Raw genomic sequence first — 18,795 nt, 5'->3', positions numbered from 1 at the left:
AGAGAGGTGCTTAGCAAATGTTCTCTGAACTACTTGACAAATTGATGAGTGGTCTCTAATTCTTAAAGCCACCCTTGTGGGGGGGTGGGGGGGAGGAGGTGGGGGGTCGCCTAATACCCTTATCCCCATGTCACAGATGAGACCTGAGGCATAGACAAAAGTAGGCTGTTGCCTGGGGTCATGTAGGGGCCGAGCTGAGGTCAATTCTTAGCTTGTGTCTGAGGATTCACGCTCAGGCAGTGATGGAGGAAGCAGAGCTGACACTCAGAAGTCAGGAGCCCAGTCCCCCTACAGCTCCGCTGTGTTCCCTGCATCTAGCCAACCAAACCACATGTGATGCTTCTCACCCTGTGCCCTATTCCCTTTGTCCAGGTTATTTCTGCCACCAGCAATGCCCTTCTTCCTTCCTCTCTCCCTGCCTAACTCCAGCTTCATCTTTCACAATTTGGCTCAGGCATCACCTCCTCCAGGAAGCCTTCCTTCCTGACCCCTTCCTCCAAGCCACCTTAAGCGCTGCTTCCTTTGGCAACTCTTCCTTCTGTGTCATTGACTGTGTGAGCACCTCGAGGGCAGGTCTCATAGGTCTTACACATGTCTTTATTCCCAGTGCCCAGCACAGGAATGGATATACAGTAGGCAGTTAATAAATATTTAGTGAATGAATAATACCAGTTAATGTCTCCCGGATGCATGCTCTGCACCAAGTGTTGTGCTCCATGCTTTGCCTGGATTATCTCATTTAATTATTTTAACAGCCCAGTGAGATGGGTATTGCTGTAAGCCCCATTTTACAGGTGGGGAAACTGAGACTTGGTGAACTTCAGTGATTTGTCCAAGGTCATACAGCTGGTAAAATGAGTGAGCAAGTCATGGAGGAATGTCCGATGAAGCACACACAAAGCTCTGGAAGGAGTGATCTCAGAGATCACCTACATCTTAGGTCAGGAAATAAGTCTTGGTCATCTCTGGGTCCCCAGAACCTGGCACTGAGTAGGTATTCAGGGAGCCCTAACTTTGGGGCCAGGACCAGCTACATCCTTTGTGGGGCCCAGTTCAAAATGCAAATGCAGAATAGGGCCCCTCTTTCAAAAATATCAAGAATTTCTAGACTGTAACAGCAGAGCATTAAACCAAAGTCAGGACCCTGTAAGCGCAGAGCCCTGTTCATGCTGCCTATGAACCTGACCCTGGCTGGGGTTCAGGATGAAGCCTCCCCCAACTCACCATCGATATCAGCACTCCTCAGGGCATCCTCCACCTGGGCCGGCATCAGGAACATGCCCACGAGGAGCAGGATGTTCTCCAGCCTCTGTGCATCCACCTCGCCATGACCACTGGAGATCTCAAAGTAGCTGCAGAAGGCTGGGGTGGGCAGTGGGGTTATGTTTCTACCATTCATCCCATCCGCTCCAACCACCCCCTGTCCAGCCTTCTCTATCACCATGGCTGAGTGGAGGGACAAACTTAACAAAGAGTGGAAGTGGAGGGGTGTGGGCCCATTGACTCACTTCACTCTCTAGTACAAGGTCAGACCAAGGGCTCAGCTGGTGTGGTAAAAGCTAAGCTAGTTAGCTGCCTTCACCTTGCACCAGAACATGCCCACTTTAGGGCACCCCTGCTATGTGCCAGGCACTGTGCTCAGCTCTTTATAGCCATGTTCTCATTTAATTCTTACAACAGCCTGGTAAGAGTAGAATGCTTATTCCCTTGTAAAGATGGGGAAACTGAGGCTCAGAGGTTAGAGGACCAGATAGATCTTTCTGACTCTGAGTCTGTGCCTTGGCTTTGGGGCTCTGCAGTTACTTATCTGGATAGACATAGCCTCTAAGACAGCTTCGTTTCTCTGGACCAGAGCAGAGGACCAGGAACAATGCTGAGAAAGTCCCAGAACAGCACCAATTGATAGAAAAGTCGTGTCCTGGTCATAACATGTGTGGTGTCTGGTTTCACAGCCCACAGCAAAATCCAGGTTAGAATCAACAGACCTAGTGATAAGACTGGCTCTACCATTTACTAAGAAGCTGGGTTGCTGTTACGAGCTAAATTGTGCCTGCCGCCTAAACTCATATGTTGAAACCCTAATACCACCCCACCCCTATACCTTAGAATGTGATGATGTTTGGAGATAGGGCCTTTAAGGAGGTGATTAAGTTAAAATGAGGCCACTGGGGTGGCCCCTAGTCCAACCTAACTGGTGTCCTTAAGAGGAAACTTGGGCACACAAGAGACACCAGGGATGCGTATGCACAGAGGAAAGACCATGTGAGGATACAGGGAGAAGTCAGATGTCTGCAAGCCAAGGAGAGAGGCCTCAGAAGAAACCAAACATACCAACACCCTGATCTTGGACTTCTAGCCTCCAGAACTAAGAGAAGATAAATTTTAAGCCACTCAGTTTGCAGTACTTCATCATGGCAGCCTGAGCAAGCTAATATAGTTGCCATGGGCAAGTCACTGTGCTTCTCTGGGCCTCAATTTTCTTATCTGTAGGATGGACAGAACAACAGTACACCCTCCCAGAGAGGTTGTATTAACTCACTGCTTGGCATATCGTAGACTCAGTAAGTCTCTGATGAACAGAACTGAAATGTGGGGAAGAGGTAGGGCTGGGATTAGGGTTGGACTAAGTGGTGAGCTGCCACAGGCAGGCACGCTGAAAAAGGAAAACTGAACAGCTCTCAAAAGTGGTAAGATCATCCCAAATGCAGGGTGGTTTGGACCATCAGAGCAGGTAGCCAGCTCTTTCCTCTCCAGACAGGGCTGAGCCTTGGGGAGAATGCTGAGTCTCTAAGCCAAAGTGGCACATTGTCCATGAACTCAGCTCAAGAAGATGGGGCAGTGGGCGCTGGACCTAGAAAAGCCCCTCCAAAAATGACTAGAGACTTTTAATGCTAAAAGGAGTGAACTTCAAGGATGGCGTCCTAGGGAGCCAGAGAGTGCATTCTGGGAAGGCAGAAGAAGGGGCTGCTCTGGCCCTGCCTGGGGCCCAGACTTTGGGGAAGAGCAGAGGGTGGAAGGAGGGCACACACCTCCTCATCCAGGGCCAGAGCCAGGTGTGGCTGGGTTGGCAGTGGATGTGGATGGCTGATTAGGCCATCTCCAGAGCCCAGAGGAAGCGGCAGTCACTCCTCAAAGCGCAGGTAGGTGGAATCACGGGGCCCAACCCCAAAGACGATGGGGAGCAAAGGGCACAGTGCCTTGCCCAGGGTGGATGTTCAGAACTTTTACATTTTTTGGTGGAGGTGGGATGCAGTGGAAAATGGGGACCTGTGTGTAACTGAGCAGGACCCTATGGGGCCTTCCTGGGACAGACCCCCCCCCACCTCCCATGTCCTCTGCCTGCCTCTTCTTGTTTGTAGAAAAACTTTAGCCTCCTAGGCCTTCCCCAAGTTCCAAAGAATGGATTTAATCAGAGAAGTGAGAAAATGCAGAAAGAAAGGAAAACAGTCAAGGCAAAATAATAATAGTTCAGACATTAAACAAAGTCAAGGACATTTAGTTCCTCCTCAAGGGCTATAGATAATATTCTGAATCATGTCCTTTGAGCTGTTTTGCAGATACTGAAACCCCTACCAAGTGGAAGAAGTTAACTGTATGCTGACCACGAGCACATAGACCCCAGACCGGTTGGAACCAGGTTGATAATGTCAACTCTCGATTACCTCACCACCAACCAATCAGAAGAATGTCCGTGAGCTGATCACGCACTCCACAACCCTGTCTCTCACCCTCTCTTTAAACACCTTTCCCTGAAAGCCATCAGGGAGTTTGGGCCTTTTAAGCGCTAGCTGCCTGGACTCCTTGCTTGGAGCCTGCAATAAACGCTGCCGTCTCCTTCACCACAACCCGGTGTCAGTAGATTGACTTTACTGCGCGTGGACAAGCAGACCCCAGTTTGGTTCGGTAACATGTCCAGGGCGGGTGGTCTTGTTAAATGGTGAGGGATGGTCTAGGACAGGTGGAGGCTCTAGAGCCCTGCGTCCCATCCAGGTGGCCTCTGCAGAGGACCAATAGCATGGGCTTGGGTTGGGGTAGGCACAAACGTCTCCAAAAATGAAAGAACTTTGCAGGGCTTGCTCCATTCATTCAGACAGGTGGCTCTGGAACAGGGAAGAGAACTGGACCCTAAGTGAGAGGACCCAGCAGGATTGTGGCTCCCCGACCCAGAGGTGTGTGAGAGTTTGGGTCAGCCTCCTACCCCACTAGCCAAATGCAGGGCTGGGGTAAGTAGCAGGGCAGCAGCATGATCAGCAACCCTGTCCCTCACCCTGGGCTTATAAACCCAAGGACTGAGGGTTCTGCCTGCCCCGCAAGGGGCTCCCCTGACCAGGCCCGCCCTCACCTTCCTCTTGCTTCGGTGTGAGGTACTCTTCCGACCTCTCCTCCCAGGTCTGACACACCTTCAGGAGGCAGTGTTCTTCCAGCTCCTGCCTGCAGAGGACAGAGCCTGGGCAAAGGGCACACATCCAGCCACCCACCCCGGCCCTGCACCAAAAGCTAGGGGCGGGTGATGGGAAGCCGGGCAGAGGGGGTCATGGGAGGAACCCCAGGGGAGGCTTTAAGAGGTCAGGAGAGTCTACGAGTGACCCAGAGGAGGAGCAAGGCAGAGGTATGGGGAGTCTAGGGGGTTAGAAAGAAAAAGGGGGTTGGCAATGAAAAAGGGGACTAGATATGTAAGATCAAGAGCTGGGAAAGACAGGAGACAGAAGTGAGGGGAAATGGAGAGGGGACACATGGGAGGGAACAGACAGGTGCAGTGACAGGGACAAGAATCTGGAAGAGAGTAGCCAGGGGCCCTGGGACCAGGCCCTGACCCCAGGCACCCTTTCTGGGGTGGCTCCTCCTGTGCCTTGGGGTAGTTCAGGCTCCTCTCCCCGCTGTGGTGCAAAAGTTATGTCCTTCTCCAGCCCAGGTCTGATGCAGGGACCGGCAGGACCGTGACGGGCACTGAAGCTGGGGCTCCCGTGGAGGCAGGAAGTGGCCCAGGGGCTGGCGGTCGGCCCAGCATGGGGCCATGGCAGGAGCCGAGGCAGGGGTCTGAGGCAGGGTCAGAGGCAGGGTTGGGGCTGAGTTGCCAACCGGGGCAGAGACGGGCACGGGGGTCAGGGTCCTGGGGGACTTCCAGTTTGGCAGCGTGCAGGCCTTGGTGACCCTCCAATGCGTGGCCTTCTCCTCTTCCACCTCCAACAAGCACTTTATGAAGCCTGGCCGGGGGTTGCCAAGGTTCTGGGCCCCTGTGGCCCCTGCGGGCTCCTGAGGCTGCTTCTGGGTATGGTCCATCTCCCTCCTCTCGCCGATGTCCCTCGCCTCCTGGGGACGGGACTGGGGAGGGGATTTGGGAGGCCTCCGGCCAGCCAGATTGTCTCACAAAACTTCTCCCAGCCACCCACTCTGCAGCGGATCCTCACCCTGCCCCTCCCTCTCTGGGCCCCTGGGGAGGCCCACCTCTCCCCTGCAACCTACTGGGCTCCTCCCCCGTGTCCTCCCGACCCCTGACCTGGGCTCTGCCCGCTCCTGGCTCTCTGAGCTGTGGTCTTGAGCGAGTTACTCCCCGTCTCACCACTTGTTTATTTGCTTCACTGCAATCAACACAATTTGCAATGGCTCTGTCCGTGCCTGTTGTTTGCCTGCCTGACCAGAAGTAAGTTTCCAGAGGGCAGGACTTCATCTGCCTCTTTTATCCATATTGACCCAGCAGCCAGCTTGTGGTAGGCACTCGATAAATTCCCACTCATTCATTCAGCAAATGCAGCACCTCCTGCATCCGTCCCATTAGAGGGATGAGCTGTCCCCTGCCCACCTCCAACCAGGCCACGCCACGCAGGCTCCAGCCCAGCCCTTTCTCCCGTTCAAAGACGTAGCTCTCACCACACACCCGCTTTTCCTAAAGTATCAGCACTACCCTCTCCGCCAGATGATTCCCCTCAGCATGGAAACATGCTGTATTATCTTCTGTCTTTAAAAGAAAAAACTCTCCCGACAGTACAAAGCCTTCCAACTACCATCCCAGTTCTCTGCTCTTCCTTTAGAGCAAAATTCCTTGAAAGATTTGGCTGTACTCCATCTCCACTTTCCTCCTATCTGCAGTCCGGCTTCTGCCACCACGCCCCAACCAGACTCTTGCAAGGCAGTGGTCAGATCTCTGCCCTCCTCAGAGCCTACCACTGAGCGGTGATAGACCCAGATGACCACTCCACCCCTCTGGAAATGCCTTCTTCACCAGACTCCCACTCTCTCACCGGCTGGTTCCCTCCCTGAGTATTCGGCAGCCTCCTTCGCTGGCTATTCCTTGCTCTCGCTCCATTTCTTTTTTATTTATTTATTTATTTTTGGCTGCATTGGGTCTTCGTTGCTGCACGTGGGCTTTGTCTAGTTGTGGCGAGCGGGGTCTACTCTTCGTTGCCATGCGCAGCCTCCTCATTGCGGTGGCTTCTCTTATTGTGGAGCACAGGCTCTAGGCGCACAGGCTTCAGTAGTTGTGGCGCATGGGCTTCAGTAGTTGTGGCTCACGGGCTCTAGGGCACAGGCTCAGCAGTTGTGGCACACGGGCTTAGTTACTCCGTAGCATGTGGGATCTTCCCGGACCAGGGCTTGAACCTGTGTCCCCTGCATTGGCAGGCAGATTCTTAACCACTGCGCCACCAGGGAAGCCCCTCCATTTCTAAATGTGGTAGAGACCCAGTGATTTGTCCTCAGATGCCTTCCTGCTCTATATTCACTCTCCTAGATGTTATCCCCATTTTTTTCACATTTACATCTCCCATCCTGACTTCTCTGTCCTTCCTAACTCCAGACGTCCTCCTGGCATTTCTTCTTGGGTGTCTAGAACATGACCAAAGCAGAACCTTAGGTTCTTCCTGTCTGCTCCTTCCCCAGTGTCACCACCTTGGTTAATGACACCACTTGTTGCTCAGGCCCCAAACCTAAAGCCTCTTTTTTAAAATTGAAGTATAGTTGATTTACAATATTATATTAGTTTCAAGTATACAACACAGTGGTTCAATATTTTTGTAGATTATACTCCCTAAAGGCTCTTTTGATTTCTCTTTTTCCAACCTACCATTCCACCAAGCAGACGATGACTGTATATTCACAGGTTGCCCAGTCAAATCAAAGAACCAGGGAGTGGCAGAGTTGGCAGAGGTGGAGATGGCTGGGAGGGGGATGGGAGCCTCCCAGGTGTTCAGGGAAGCTTTGGGTTGTGTGCTGTGACTGAGAGCAAATGGGTGGAAGAAATCCGTGCTGATGTGGAAAAAGCCACGACCTGGGGTGAATCCAAGGACTCTAGAGTGTAAGAGCCTCCTTGACCCCCACCCAAGATGCACACACATGCACATGTGCAAACATGTACACGCATGCACATACATGTGCACACTCATGCAAACACACAGGCACACACTCACACCTTCCCCAGTTTGACTCCAAATACTGTCCCATTTCTGCCTCTGCCCCCTTCATCCTCCTGATCCCCAGCCCACCGTGTCCCCATCCCCACTGTGGCTCTACTTACAGGCCCAGTGCTGCCTGGATCTCCACAGCCTTGTCCCTAAACAAGGGAGGAACTCCCAGGTGAGGGAGGGGCTCGGCTCAAGGCTTGCCCCTTCTCTCAGCCCCCAGGACACTCAGGTCCAGCGCCCCAGCTTAGTTCCCCTGGCCTTCTAATCCCAGACAGGCTCCTCGTACCCTCACATCCCCTGTGGGGAGGTGGCTCTTGAAGAATAGGCCCATGGAACAAAGAATTCTGGTATTAGAGCTACTATACAGATGGGGAAATGGAGGCCCAGCGGGGCATGACTTGACCAAGTTCTACATCATATCAGGAGCTGTCAGGACTAGAATTCACCTCCCCTGTAGCTTAGCAGAAGAGCAGTCTTGTTGGGGTCAGGGAGTGGGGTGGGGGGCCATCAGAGGATGCCTTACCTTTCTTTGGATGTGTTAGGTCTTGGCATAGATGGTGGGGAAGAGTGGGCTGTCTTTTCCTCCAGAGTTGCCGTGGGCATTAGGAACATTGCTTCCTGGGGACTGTCCTCGTGTTCCCCTGAGCCAGGCTCTGGCAGAGCACCCTGTGGCCTGATGGGTGGGGTGTCCACTTCCTTGGGGAGCTTGTCCCCCAGTTGCTGTCCACGGCTGCCCAAGGTGCAACAGGGCTCTGTTGGCTGCGCTATGTCTGACTCATTGGCGGCCAGGTGACCTGGGAAGGGCTGACACTCTGGGTCCTGCCAAGGACAAGGACATCAAGATGGCAAGCCCCATCCTGGCTCTCAGGTGACCCTCAACACTCACCCAGAGACCAGCTGTCAAACCCTTACTCAAGCAAACACTGCAAGCATTATCTTACTGAGTTCTCCCAGCACCCCTAGAAGGTTGCCCACTTTCCCTCATTTTGAGGGATGAGGACACTGAGGCCCAGAGGAGGCAGGGCCTGCCCAAAGTCATAATCCAGGCTTCTCTGTGCAGGTGGAATGGGAGCCTGGAGAAAGTGAGATGATCCTCTTTAAATGGGATTTCCCAAGGGATGTTTCAAAGAACAAGAGTCCTTCACGGCACTCCCTACAAAGGGGATTTTTACACTAACTGATTTCAAGACTTTAGTAAGTTGCTATAATCAAGACAGTGTGGTGTTGGAATAAGGATAGACAAATAGATGAATGAAACAAAGTAGAGAGACCCACACGTATGTGGTCAAGTGATTTTCGACAAAGGTGCACACTCAGCAGAGAAAGGATAGTCTTCAACAAATGGTGCTGGGATGGTTGGACAGCCATATGCAAAAAATGAACCTCAATCCATCACTCAGACCGTATGCAAAATATTAACTCAAGGTGGATCATAACCCTAAATGTTAAACCTAAAACAATAAAACTTCTCAAAGAAAACATCAGAGAAAATCTTCAGGTTGAGTAAAGATTTCTAAGAAATAATACCAAAAGCACAGCCATAAAGAAAAAGCTGATCAATTAGACTTCATCAAAATTAACTTCTGTTCGTTGAAAGTCACTGTTAAGAGAATGGAGGGGCTTCCCTGGTGGCGCAGTGGTTGAGAGTCTGCCTGCCGATGCAGGGGACACGGGTTCGTGCCCCGGTCCGGGAGGATCCCACGTGCCGCAGAGCAGCTGGGCCCGTGAGCCATGGCCGCTGAGCCTGTGCGTCCGGAGCCTGTGCTCCGCAACGGGAGAGGCCACAACAGTTAGAGGTCCGCGTACTGCTAAAAAAAAAAAAGAAAAAAAAAAAGAGAATGGAAAAGACAGCTCCCAGACTGGGAGAAAACATTTACAAATTAACATATATTATAAAGGACTTGTATTCAGAATATATAAGAATTCTCAAAACTCAAGAATAAAAAAACAACCCAGTTTTGTAAAAAAAAAAGGTCAGAAAGTGAAATGACAATCCATAGAATGGAAGAAAAAATTTGTAAATCATAGGTCTGATAACAGTCTCGTATCCAGAATATATGAAGTGCTCTTACAACTCAACTATAAATTGACTAAGTCAATTAAAATGATGGGCAAAGTATTTGAATAGACATTTCTCCAAAGATATACAAATGGCCCATAAGCGCATGAAAAGATGCTTGACATGATTAGTCATTAGGAAAATGAAAATAAAGACCACAGTGAGATTCAACTATACACCTGTTAGAATGCTTAAAATTAAAAACTGACCATACCAAGTTGTGGGGAGGATGTGGAACAAGTGGAATTCTCATACATTGCTGATGGGAATGTAAAATGGTACAACCACCTTGGAGAAAAGTTTGGCAGTTTCTTAATAAGTTAAACATACAAATACCATATGGCCCATTCTACTCCTAGGCATTTATTTGCCCAAGAGAAATGAAAGTACATGTACATATAGACATAAATGTTTCTGTCTGTCTTATTTGTAGTAGTCAAAAAGTTGAAACAAACCAAATGTCCATCAATAGATGAAAGAATGAAGAAACTGGTTTTTGTTTATTTCCACTGTACAGCAAAGTGATTCAGTTATACATATATAAACATTCCTTTTCATACTCTTTTCCTATATGGTTTATCACAAGATATTGAATATAGTTCCCTCTGCTATATAGTAGGACAAGAAATTGTGACATATCCATACAATGGAATATTACTCAGCAATAAAAAGAATAAAGCAGGGCTTCCCTGGTGGCACAGTGGTTGAGAGTCCGCCTGCCGATGCAGGGGACACGGGTTCGTGCCCCGGTCTGGGAAGATCCCACATGCCGCGGAGCAGCTGGGCCCGTGAGCCATGGCTGTTGAGCCTGTGCGTCCGGAGCCTGTGCTCCGCAACGGGAGAGGCCACAACAGTGAGAGGCCCATGTAACGCAAAAAAAAAAAAAAAAAAAAAAAAAAGAATAAAGCATTCATCCACACAATAACATAGCTGACTCTCAAAATAATCATGATAATTTAAAGACGCCAGACTAAAAGAGTGGATACTGTATGTTTCTATTTATGGAAAATTTTGGGAAATACAAATTTATAGCGACAGAATGCAGATCAGTGGTTGCCTGAGGCTGGGGGTGAATGGGAAGAGAGATGACAAAGGGGCACAGAAAATTTTGGGGGGTGATAGATGTGTTTGTTTTCTTGATTGTGGTGATGGTTTCATGGGTATACACGTGTCCAAAACATCAAATTGTATGCTTGAAGTATGCGCAAGTGTATGTCAATTATACCTTACTGAAGCTGTTTAAAAAAAAAAACAAAAAAACCTTAAATCTTAAAATAGAAATAAATTAAAAGATATTTTACAGTCAAATAAGTTTGGAAAGGGCACCATACTCTAACCACATCTTGCAGGGTGCCATAGTGCTCAGCAGCTAAGAAACAGATGCTAGAATACCCTAGCATTTAAAAAAAAAAAAAATTGAGCTTTGTTTTTGTTGTTTTATAGTGAAAACTTTTATATTGAGAATTGGCCAGCTGGACTCAGTATAGATGATCCCAATGTTGTTGGCAACATCTAAAGCATCATAGTCAGGAGCCAGTCAAACATATGCCTTCTTTTCTCCATCAGGCCTGATCAGGGTGTGGACCTTAGCCACGTCAATGTCATAGAGCTTCTTCACAGCCTGTTTAAACTGGTGCTTGTTGGCCTTGACATCTGCAATGAACACCAGTGTGTTGTCTTCTATTTTCCTTTCTTTTGTTTTCTTTTTATTTATTTATTTTTGGCTGCGTTGGGTCTTCGTTGCTGCGTGCAGGCTTTCTCTACTTGTGGTGAGCAGGGGCTACTCTTTGTTGTGGCGCGCAGGCTTTTCACTGCGGTGGCTTCTCTTGTAGCAGAACTCAGGCTCTAGGCGCGCGAGCTTCAGTAGTTGTGGCGCACAGGCTTAGTTGCTCCACAGCATGTGGGACCAGGGCTCGAACCCGTGTCCCCTGCATTGGCAGGAGGATTCTTAACCACTCCGCCACTCCGACAAGGATGGGAAGTCCCTTGTTGTCTTCTATTTTCTTCACGTCTGACTCGGTGGTGAGGGGACCTTGATGGTGGCACAGTGGTCAAGCTTGTTTCTCCTAGGGGGCTCTTCTGAGGATATTTGGGCTGCCTCCTGAGCCGCAGTGTTTTGGGCCATCGGAAGGTGAGTGACGTCCGGATCTTCTTTTGTGTGTGTGTGTGGCTATGGACGCCTTTCCACACTGCTTTCTTGGCCTTCAAAGGCTTTGCTTTGGCTTTGGCTTCAGGAGGGGCAGGGGCTTCCTTCTTTGCCTTCGGCGCCATCTTCATGAAAAGCTGTCTGAGCTTTGTTAAACCCAGCATGTCCCGATTTTAATTTTACACAGAGCCCCCCATCTCCTCCAACAATTCCCTGCTCCCTCACCTCCCCTGTGGGTCAGTCATTCCATACCCTCCTGCCCCAGTCTCCATGGCCATTACCTGGCGGCTCTCGGGGAACTGACCCTCCACAGTCCCTAGGTTCTGCTGGCTCCCCTGTTGGTCCTCGGTCTCCTTCCATGAGCTCTGCTGCTGCAGCCTTTCCTGTGCTGCAGGGACCCTGGAGGGCAGCACCTCCAGCTCACTTCCTGGCGTGGCCTGATCCTGGCCTGCTTGCAGCTCCCCGGGCCCTTCCTGGGGGGCCAAAGATGACTGCTTCATCTTGGGGAGAACAGACAAAGGGACACCTCAGCTCCCAAACTGGGGCAGAGTTTTACATTCTTATATTTCTTCGTAGTTCCCAGAACACCCGCACAGGGCTCGGCACACCATAGGTACATACTTAATGTCTAGGAGAAGGAATAAAGGACTAACGTGAATTCCCCCAATCACAGACACTTTGAGGTCAATGTTTAAGAGAGTTAGGATTTAATATTTTTATTATTACTTATTGCTTTTTAGAAAAAAAAAAAAAGAAAGATCAGGGAGAACTGAGATTCAGAGAGGTCGGAAGACTTGAGCCTTGGGTCATTAAGCTGAAGTTGACAGGTCTGGATTTGAATCTGCACCTATCTGATCTCACTTTAATATTCTGGAGTATTTCCTGCAGGCTTCTTCCTAAGGATATACATACATATTTTTAATGGGGATTAATTTAGATACCATCTTCAATAATTACATAATTTTACCTAGTTATATTGCGAATACAATTTTGCAATCTTTTTTCAATTAACAGTATAATCTAAATTTTTCCAATGCCAAAAATCTCTCATAAGCATGCTTTTTAATGAAAGTATAAAATTCTCTCTCTCGTTTTTTTACTTTTTGGCCACACTGTGTGGCATGTGGGATCTTAGTTCCCTGAACAGGGATTGAACCTGCGCCCCCTTCAGTGGAAGCGTGGAGTCTTAACTGCTGGACCGCCAGGGAAGTCCCCTAAAATTCTCTATTTTATAGATAATCATAATTTACTTAACCATCCCCCTATTGTGAGCATTTAGTGCACACTGGTGTTTCCAGTTTTTTAGCATTTAAAATAATGTGGAAATCTTTGTGCATAAAACTTTGCCTGAATATGCACTTATTTCCTAGATATTTCTAGAAATAGATGAGGGTAAAGACAGTTTTAAAGCGGTTTAAACAAATTGCCAAGTTGTGTAGGCAGATGTGTGGAAATGGTTTCTATTTCCACCAGCACGTTGCGCAGCGCCTGTCTCAGGGGTGCTGACACCTGGCTTTGACTGATTCCCCTAACTTATCGTGTAGAAGAGATTATTTAGAGGTTTTTGGTTATAATCAAATTTAAATGATAAGCTGACCAGTCTCCCAAGTCTTTCACTTTGCCTCTCTCTGGCTCTCTCTCCATTTTCTCTTTTTAAAAAGAATATATTCTCACTGTAGGCAAGCTTAAAGATATATACAATATTTAGAAAGTAATAACAAAAATTCCACATAAATGTGTGTTTCTGTGTCTCGCAGCCTCTCTTTTGTTCATTCTTCTGTGAATTCAGTGAATACGTATTTATTGCGCATCTGCTACAGGCAGAGCCTCCGGCATGAGGGATGTGAGGTTAAACAAGACATAAATGCCCCTTGAACAAGACACATCACAGAAGTTTGTGGTCTAGTGGGGGAGCTCAGACAAAAGGTCAACATGAATAATTATTTAGTGCGATTCGTGCTATGAAAGAGAAGTACAGGGGCTGTGACTGGGTGGATCCACCTTAGCCTGGAAGTTGTCCCTCCTCTCCCCCACCACCAGGTGAGTCACAGGGGATTCTCTCCTGGAGCTGCTCTCTGGGAAGCCCCCGGCTCACCTTGGCCCTGCCGGAGGCATCAGCTCCTGGGTGCTGAGCTCTGGAGACCCCTCCTCTGATGCCTCTCTGTGTCTGGGCCCGTCCTCTGGCTCTCCTGGTTCTGATGAGGGCTGCTTCCCACTGTCTATCCCTTCAGCATCTGTAAACACAACCTAGAACGAAGATGCCCATGGCACTGGCTCAAGTGTTGGCCCATTCTGGAGGGATTCTCCCACTCTCTGGCATCATCCTGGCCTCAGGGACGGAGAGATCCCGTGCCTAACTGGGGAAGACATTGGAGAGAGGCAAGGAGGAGACAAGGGGCAGGGGGAGAGAGGCTCGGTCGGCACCAATGGCTCCAGTGTGAACCTGGAGTCCAGAGTAGTACCTGGGCCAAGGGGATGCCACTGAGGACAACTTGACAGAGTGCCCTGGGGGACTTCAAGACCCTCACAAGTTCTGAGAGAGGCTTCCACAATTTCCGCTACTTCAGAGCTCAGGCTCTGGAGCTGGGTTTTGATGCCCATCACTCTCTAGTTGGGTGACCTTGAGTCAGTGACTTAGAGGCAGCTCCAAGCCTCGCCTGAGTCAGCAAACTCCAGGCAACCTGGCTCAATCAGTTGATAATACAAGTTTGCATTGTGAGCCAACACTAAGGGCATCTACCACGGGGCAGGGCCAGTGTCAGGTGCCTCCAGGGACTTAACCCAGTTAATCCTCAACATGACACACATGAGCCCATGAGGCTCAAAGGGCTGCAGTGACATGCCCAAGGTCATACAGCTGGTTAAGTGGTGGCACTGAGACCCCCTGACTATGCGCATTGGAAAAATAAATGGGCAGGTAAAGGAAGCCCTGAATGTTTACCCCAGCCTCCTTCCAAGACCCCCATTTCAGGCCCTCTCCAGGGGCCTAGGAGAAGCCATGATTTATAACAGAGGCTACAGGGAGAGGGTGATACTTAATCCAAGGGAGTGTTGACTTTTTTTATGGTGACATTTTTGGCTCTGGGGACACAGAAAGGAAGCTCTTCTCTGTGCTCTTCAATTCATGCCACTTGGCACTTTAAAAAAATTTTTTTTTGATGGAAAGAGGCCAAGAAGAGTAATGAGAGCTTAGGTTGCAGGCCAGGGGATGAGGAGGGTCATGGATGGAAGCTTTGAGCAGCTGTCAGGGGAATAAAGGATAGAAGGGATGGGGAGGCTAAAGGCCATGGAAGTAAGTAGGCAATTCTTGTTTTGCTCACCCAGCCAGCCTCTCTTTTGGTAACAAAGCCAACATTCTTTTATGGGAAACTTCCTGTTTCCATTTGGCCCATGTGGCTCGGCGGAGCCAGCTGAGTACCACCTCTGGTTCCATTATACTAAGAGATCCAGGCCACTCTGCCCTGCCATGGTGACTGGTTCAGGGCTAAACATATGACTACAACTTGGGCCAGTGACACTGATACCAGAGACTTTCTTCAACTATTGCAAAGAGGCTCTCCTCCTGTTGGGAATGCTAAGCCAGAGGATGTAAGATGGGAAGATTTAAGCCTGGAGTGGCCAGGGCAATTCTTGCCATTTTGCAGAGAGAGCCTGCCTGGGAATGCCACAGAGGAAGGCAGAGCCAAGAGACACTCATTGAGCACCTTGATCCAGCCATACCTGAAGTCTACAGGTAGATTTGTCAGTTACGCAAGCTGATGTGTTCTCATTCCTGCCCAATCCAGTTTGAATTGAGTTTTGTGCCACTTGTAATAGAGGCTTAATTAAAGCAGCTGGGGAGGGAAGGAAACCTGGGCAGGGGAAAGGAAAGGTGGCTGCTGGGAGTAGAGATGTAGGTCCCTACCTGGCTGACTTCTGATGGCTCAACACCAGCCCTGTTGCTGGCAGTCCTCAGGCCAGGACTTGGCTGGGCCTCTGGAGCCTTGATCCTACACCCCACGTACATCTGGGCGTTTCTGTTGCCCATGGTGCCAGGGCCAACGAGGGTACCAAGTGAGGAGCATCAAATGCTGTGCTCCCAGAAAAGACATCCAATCAAAGTTCCACCAAGCCCATTACCTAACTACCTCTTCAGCAGCCCACGTGGAGTCTGTCATGCAGAGAGCCTGGCTCAGGGGAAGAGGTAGGACCAGGCCTGGCACAGGAGAGGCATGCAGCAAGACCAGAGAGCTAGCCACATGCTTTACCCACATATTTTCCCCAATTCTCACAATGACTCTGGGGAAAAGGAGGCTCTGGGAAACAAAGTGACTTGCCCGAGGTCCAACACTAAATAGGTCACAGAGCAGGAATCAAACCATGGCCTACTGGGTCCCAAAACCCACACGCTTTTCCCTACAGCAGCATTTCCTAACAGGTGTTCTTGGTGATATTTGTCCCATGAGGTACACCACAAAAAAAAGGGGGTTCTGAGGCCAAATGTGTCCGGAAAGTGCGGAGTTAAAATGAAATAGGCTCTTTCCTGCAGGATTTCTCAGAGCCCTTAATATCCTAAGATGCATTTTAAAGAGAGCCCAAGAGGGAATTCCCTGGTGGTCCAGTGGTTAGGACTCAGCGATTCCACTGCAAGGGGCGCGGGTTCAGTCCCTGGTCGGGGAAGTAAGATCCCGCGTGATGCACGGCGCAGCCAAAAACAAAACAAAACAAAAATAAAGAGAGCCCAAGAGTGTCACGGCTGCTGCTGCTATAGAGGAAAATTCCGTTCTTCTTGGAGCTAAGGAATAGGAGTGGGGAACGTCTGTCTTGGGGGCCCTAAAGTCACCAATGGCAATAGGTAGTTCACCAAAGCATCTTGACCCTGCCCTGGACACATCCCTTTCTAAAGCCTTTCTTAGGGTCTCTACTTTTTTTTTTTAATAAATTTATTTATTTTATTTATTTATTTTTGGCTGTGTTGGGTCTTCGCTGCTGCATGCACGCTTTCTCTAGTTGCGGTGAGCGGGGGCTACTCTTTGTTGCAGTGCGTGGGTTTCTCATTGTGGTTGCTTGTCTTGTTGCAGAACAGGGGCTCTAGGCGCGCAGGCTTCAGTAGTTGCAGCACATGGGCTCAGTAGTTGTGGCTCACGGGCTCTAGAGCACAGGTTCAGTAGTTGTGGTGCACAGGCTTAGTTGCTCCGCGGCATGTGGGATCTTCCCGGACCAGGGATCGAACCCATGTCCCCTGCATTGGCAGGCAGATTCTCAACCACTGAGCAACCAGGGAGGCCCTAGGGTCTCTACTTTTGCTTCTCCTATCCAACCTCCTATTTGGCTGTACTGCCATACCCTACACAAACATTCTGTTATAATCTGGGCAGACTCCTGCGATCCTAACCCTGCAGATCCCCCAGCCTCTCTGCTCGTTTCCCACTTCTCTCTCTTTCTCCAGCACCTCCCACCCCATCCTTCAAGCTCCCACCTCTTCTCCAAGCTTCCAACCACCTTAGCCTTCTCTCCGGCCTCTGAATTCCTTTGAGGCAACATCAACACCCTTTCTACAGAGACGCCACGGACCTCTCTTCACTGTTAACTGGTTTCTAAGGGTAAATCCTACCCCCTCAGTGAGACCTTGAGGATCTTGATGTTGCTTCTTCCACTTTAAATCATGACAGGCCGGCCACCATCCATGGAGGAACCTTCTATTTGCTGGGCACGTTTGCGAACGGTATTCTAACCACCCTGTCCTTGAGGTCAGTGGGTTCAGCCCTGTTTTAAAGATACGGAAACTGAGGCTCAGGGTAGCCCAGAGTCTTGTCCAATACCACACAGAAAATCTGCAGAGGAACCGGCTTCAAACCCAGGCCTGTGTGACTCCCAAGACTGCTTATCTCACCATATTATCTTGCCTCCAAAGAAGCTTAATTCATTCCCTCACTCACCCATGCAATCACCAATTGTTTAACAGACACGTGACATCAGGCCTTGGGGATACACTGGGGGTCCGGTGGCTCTCACAGTTTACCAGGGGCACAGGGGAGGTGCCCTTAACAGCTGCTGACCCGAATCCCCTCTCCCTTCTCCTTTCCTCCCAACCTTGCCTACCCTCCAGTCCTACCCTCTGGGCCTGTATCCCCACAATGCAAACAAGCCTCCGCTCCCAGGTGACCCCCACTCCAGGTGCAGCTCCAGCCTCCCAAAGGACCTAGGCTCTCACCTGGCACAGAGAGGTCAGCTCTGTGACCAAGCCCCTCTCTCTTTCCTTGGAGTTCCTCCCTTCTCTCCCATTAGGGCTCCCTAAGCCTTCCCCTTTCCTCTGAGCCTTCCTGCCCCAGAGGTAGATGACCCATCTGGGGGAAATCTGCCCCCCTCCCAGACCCCTCAAACACGCCCCGCATTGTCTCCACCTCAGAAAGCGCAGTCTCAGCCTCAGAATTCTCAGGCCCCAGTATTCCACAAGCTGGAGTTTTAAGGGGACAGAGGCTCCAGAGGGGATCCAGCCCCCTCTCCATCCCCATCTGGAGCTTACAACCTCTGTGAGAATCTAGATGAGAAGGGGAAGCCCCAACCCTAGCAGAAAGGCATGGGATCTGAGGATAGAGTTGGGGGGGGGCGGTGGCCAATATAGACTCTGTCCCCCTTTCAGGGCACTTTCTTCCTCACAACTTCATTGAGATTTAATTCACGTATTGTACCACTCATCCACTTAAAGTGTACAATTCAATGGCTTTTAGTATATTCACAGAATTGGACAATCCTCACTCCAATTTTAGAATATTTTCATCACCCCCAAAAGAAGCCCCACACCCCTTAGCCATCACCTCAGTCCTCCCACCCCACCCCTAGCTGTAGGCAACCACTAATCTTTCTGTTCCTATAGACTTGCCTATTCTGGACATTTCATTTAAATGGAATCATACAATATGTGGTCCTTGGTGACTGGCTTTCACTTGGCAGATGTTTTCAAGGTTCATCCGTGTTGTAGCTTGTATCAGCCCTTCATTCTTTTTATGGCCAATATACTACATTTTTTTTCCTTTGGCCGCACCGTGCACCTTGCGGGGTCTCAGTTCCCCAACCAGGGATTAAACCTGAGCCATGGCAGTGAAAGCCCGGAATTCAAACCACTAGGCCACCAGGGAATTCCCCATTTTGTACATCTGTTCATCAGTTGATAAACATTTGGGTTGTTTCTACTTTTTTGGATTATGAATAAT

The 18,795-nt window shown here is 49.6% G+C and overlaps 1 protein-coding gene across 1 annotated transcript in view; it reads right to left on the bottom strand.

Annotated features, from left to right (window-relative positions):
• Positions 1-15,629, bottom strand: part of SPATA21 (spermatogenesis associated 21) — a gene marked incomplete at its 5' end in the record, with an annotated part of 33,619 nt that extends 17,990 nt beyond the window's left edge. The window contains 9 exon segments of the mRNA XM_081215730.1: positions 1,225-1,362; positions 4,343-4,431; positions 4,899-5,001; positions 5,004-5,344; positions 7,921-8,216; positions 11,884-12,102; positions 13,421-13,472; positions 13,698-13,849; positions 15,507-15,629. Coding sequence (XP_081071856.1) covers positions 1,225-1,362; positions 4,343-4,431; positions 4,899-5,001; positions 5,004-5,344; positions 7,921-8,216; positions 11,884-12,102; positions 13,421-13,472; positions 13,698-13,849; positions 15,507-15,629 — 1,513 coding nt within the window.
• Positions 15,630-18,795: the final 3,166 nt, after the last annotated feature.

This window comes from Mesoplodon bidens (genome assembly GCF_964165515.1).
Source record: "Mesoplodon bidens genome assembly, chromosome: 2".
Taxonomy (NCBI): domain Eukaryota; kingdom Metazoa; phylum Chordata; class Mammalia; order Artiodactyla; family Ziphiidae; genus Mesoplodon; species Mesoplodon bidens.
Note: the sequence above shows the minus strand (reverse complement) of the source record. Positions and strands in the feature narration are given on the sequence as shown.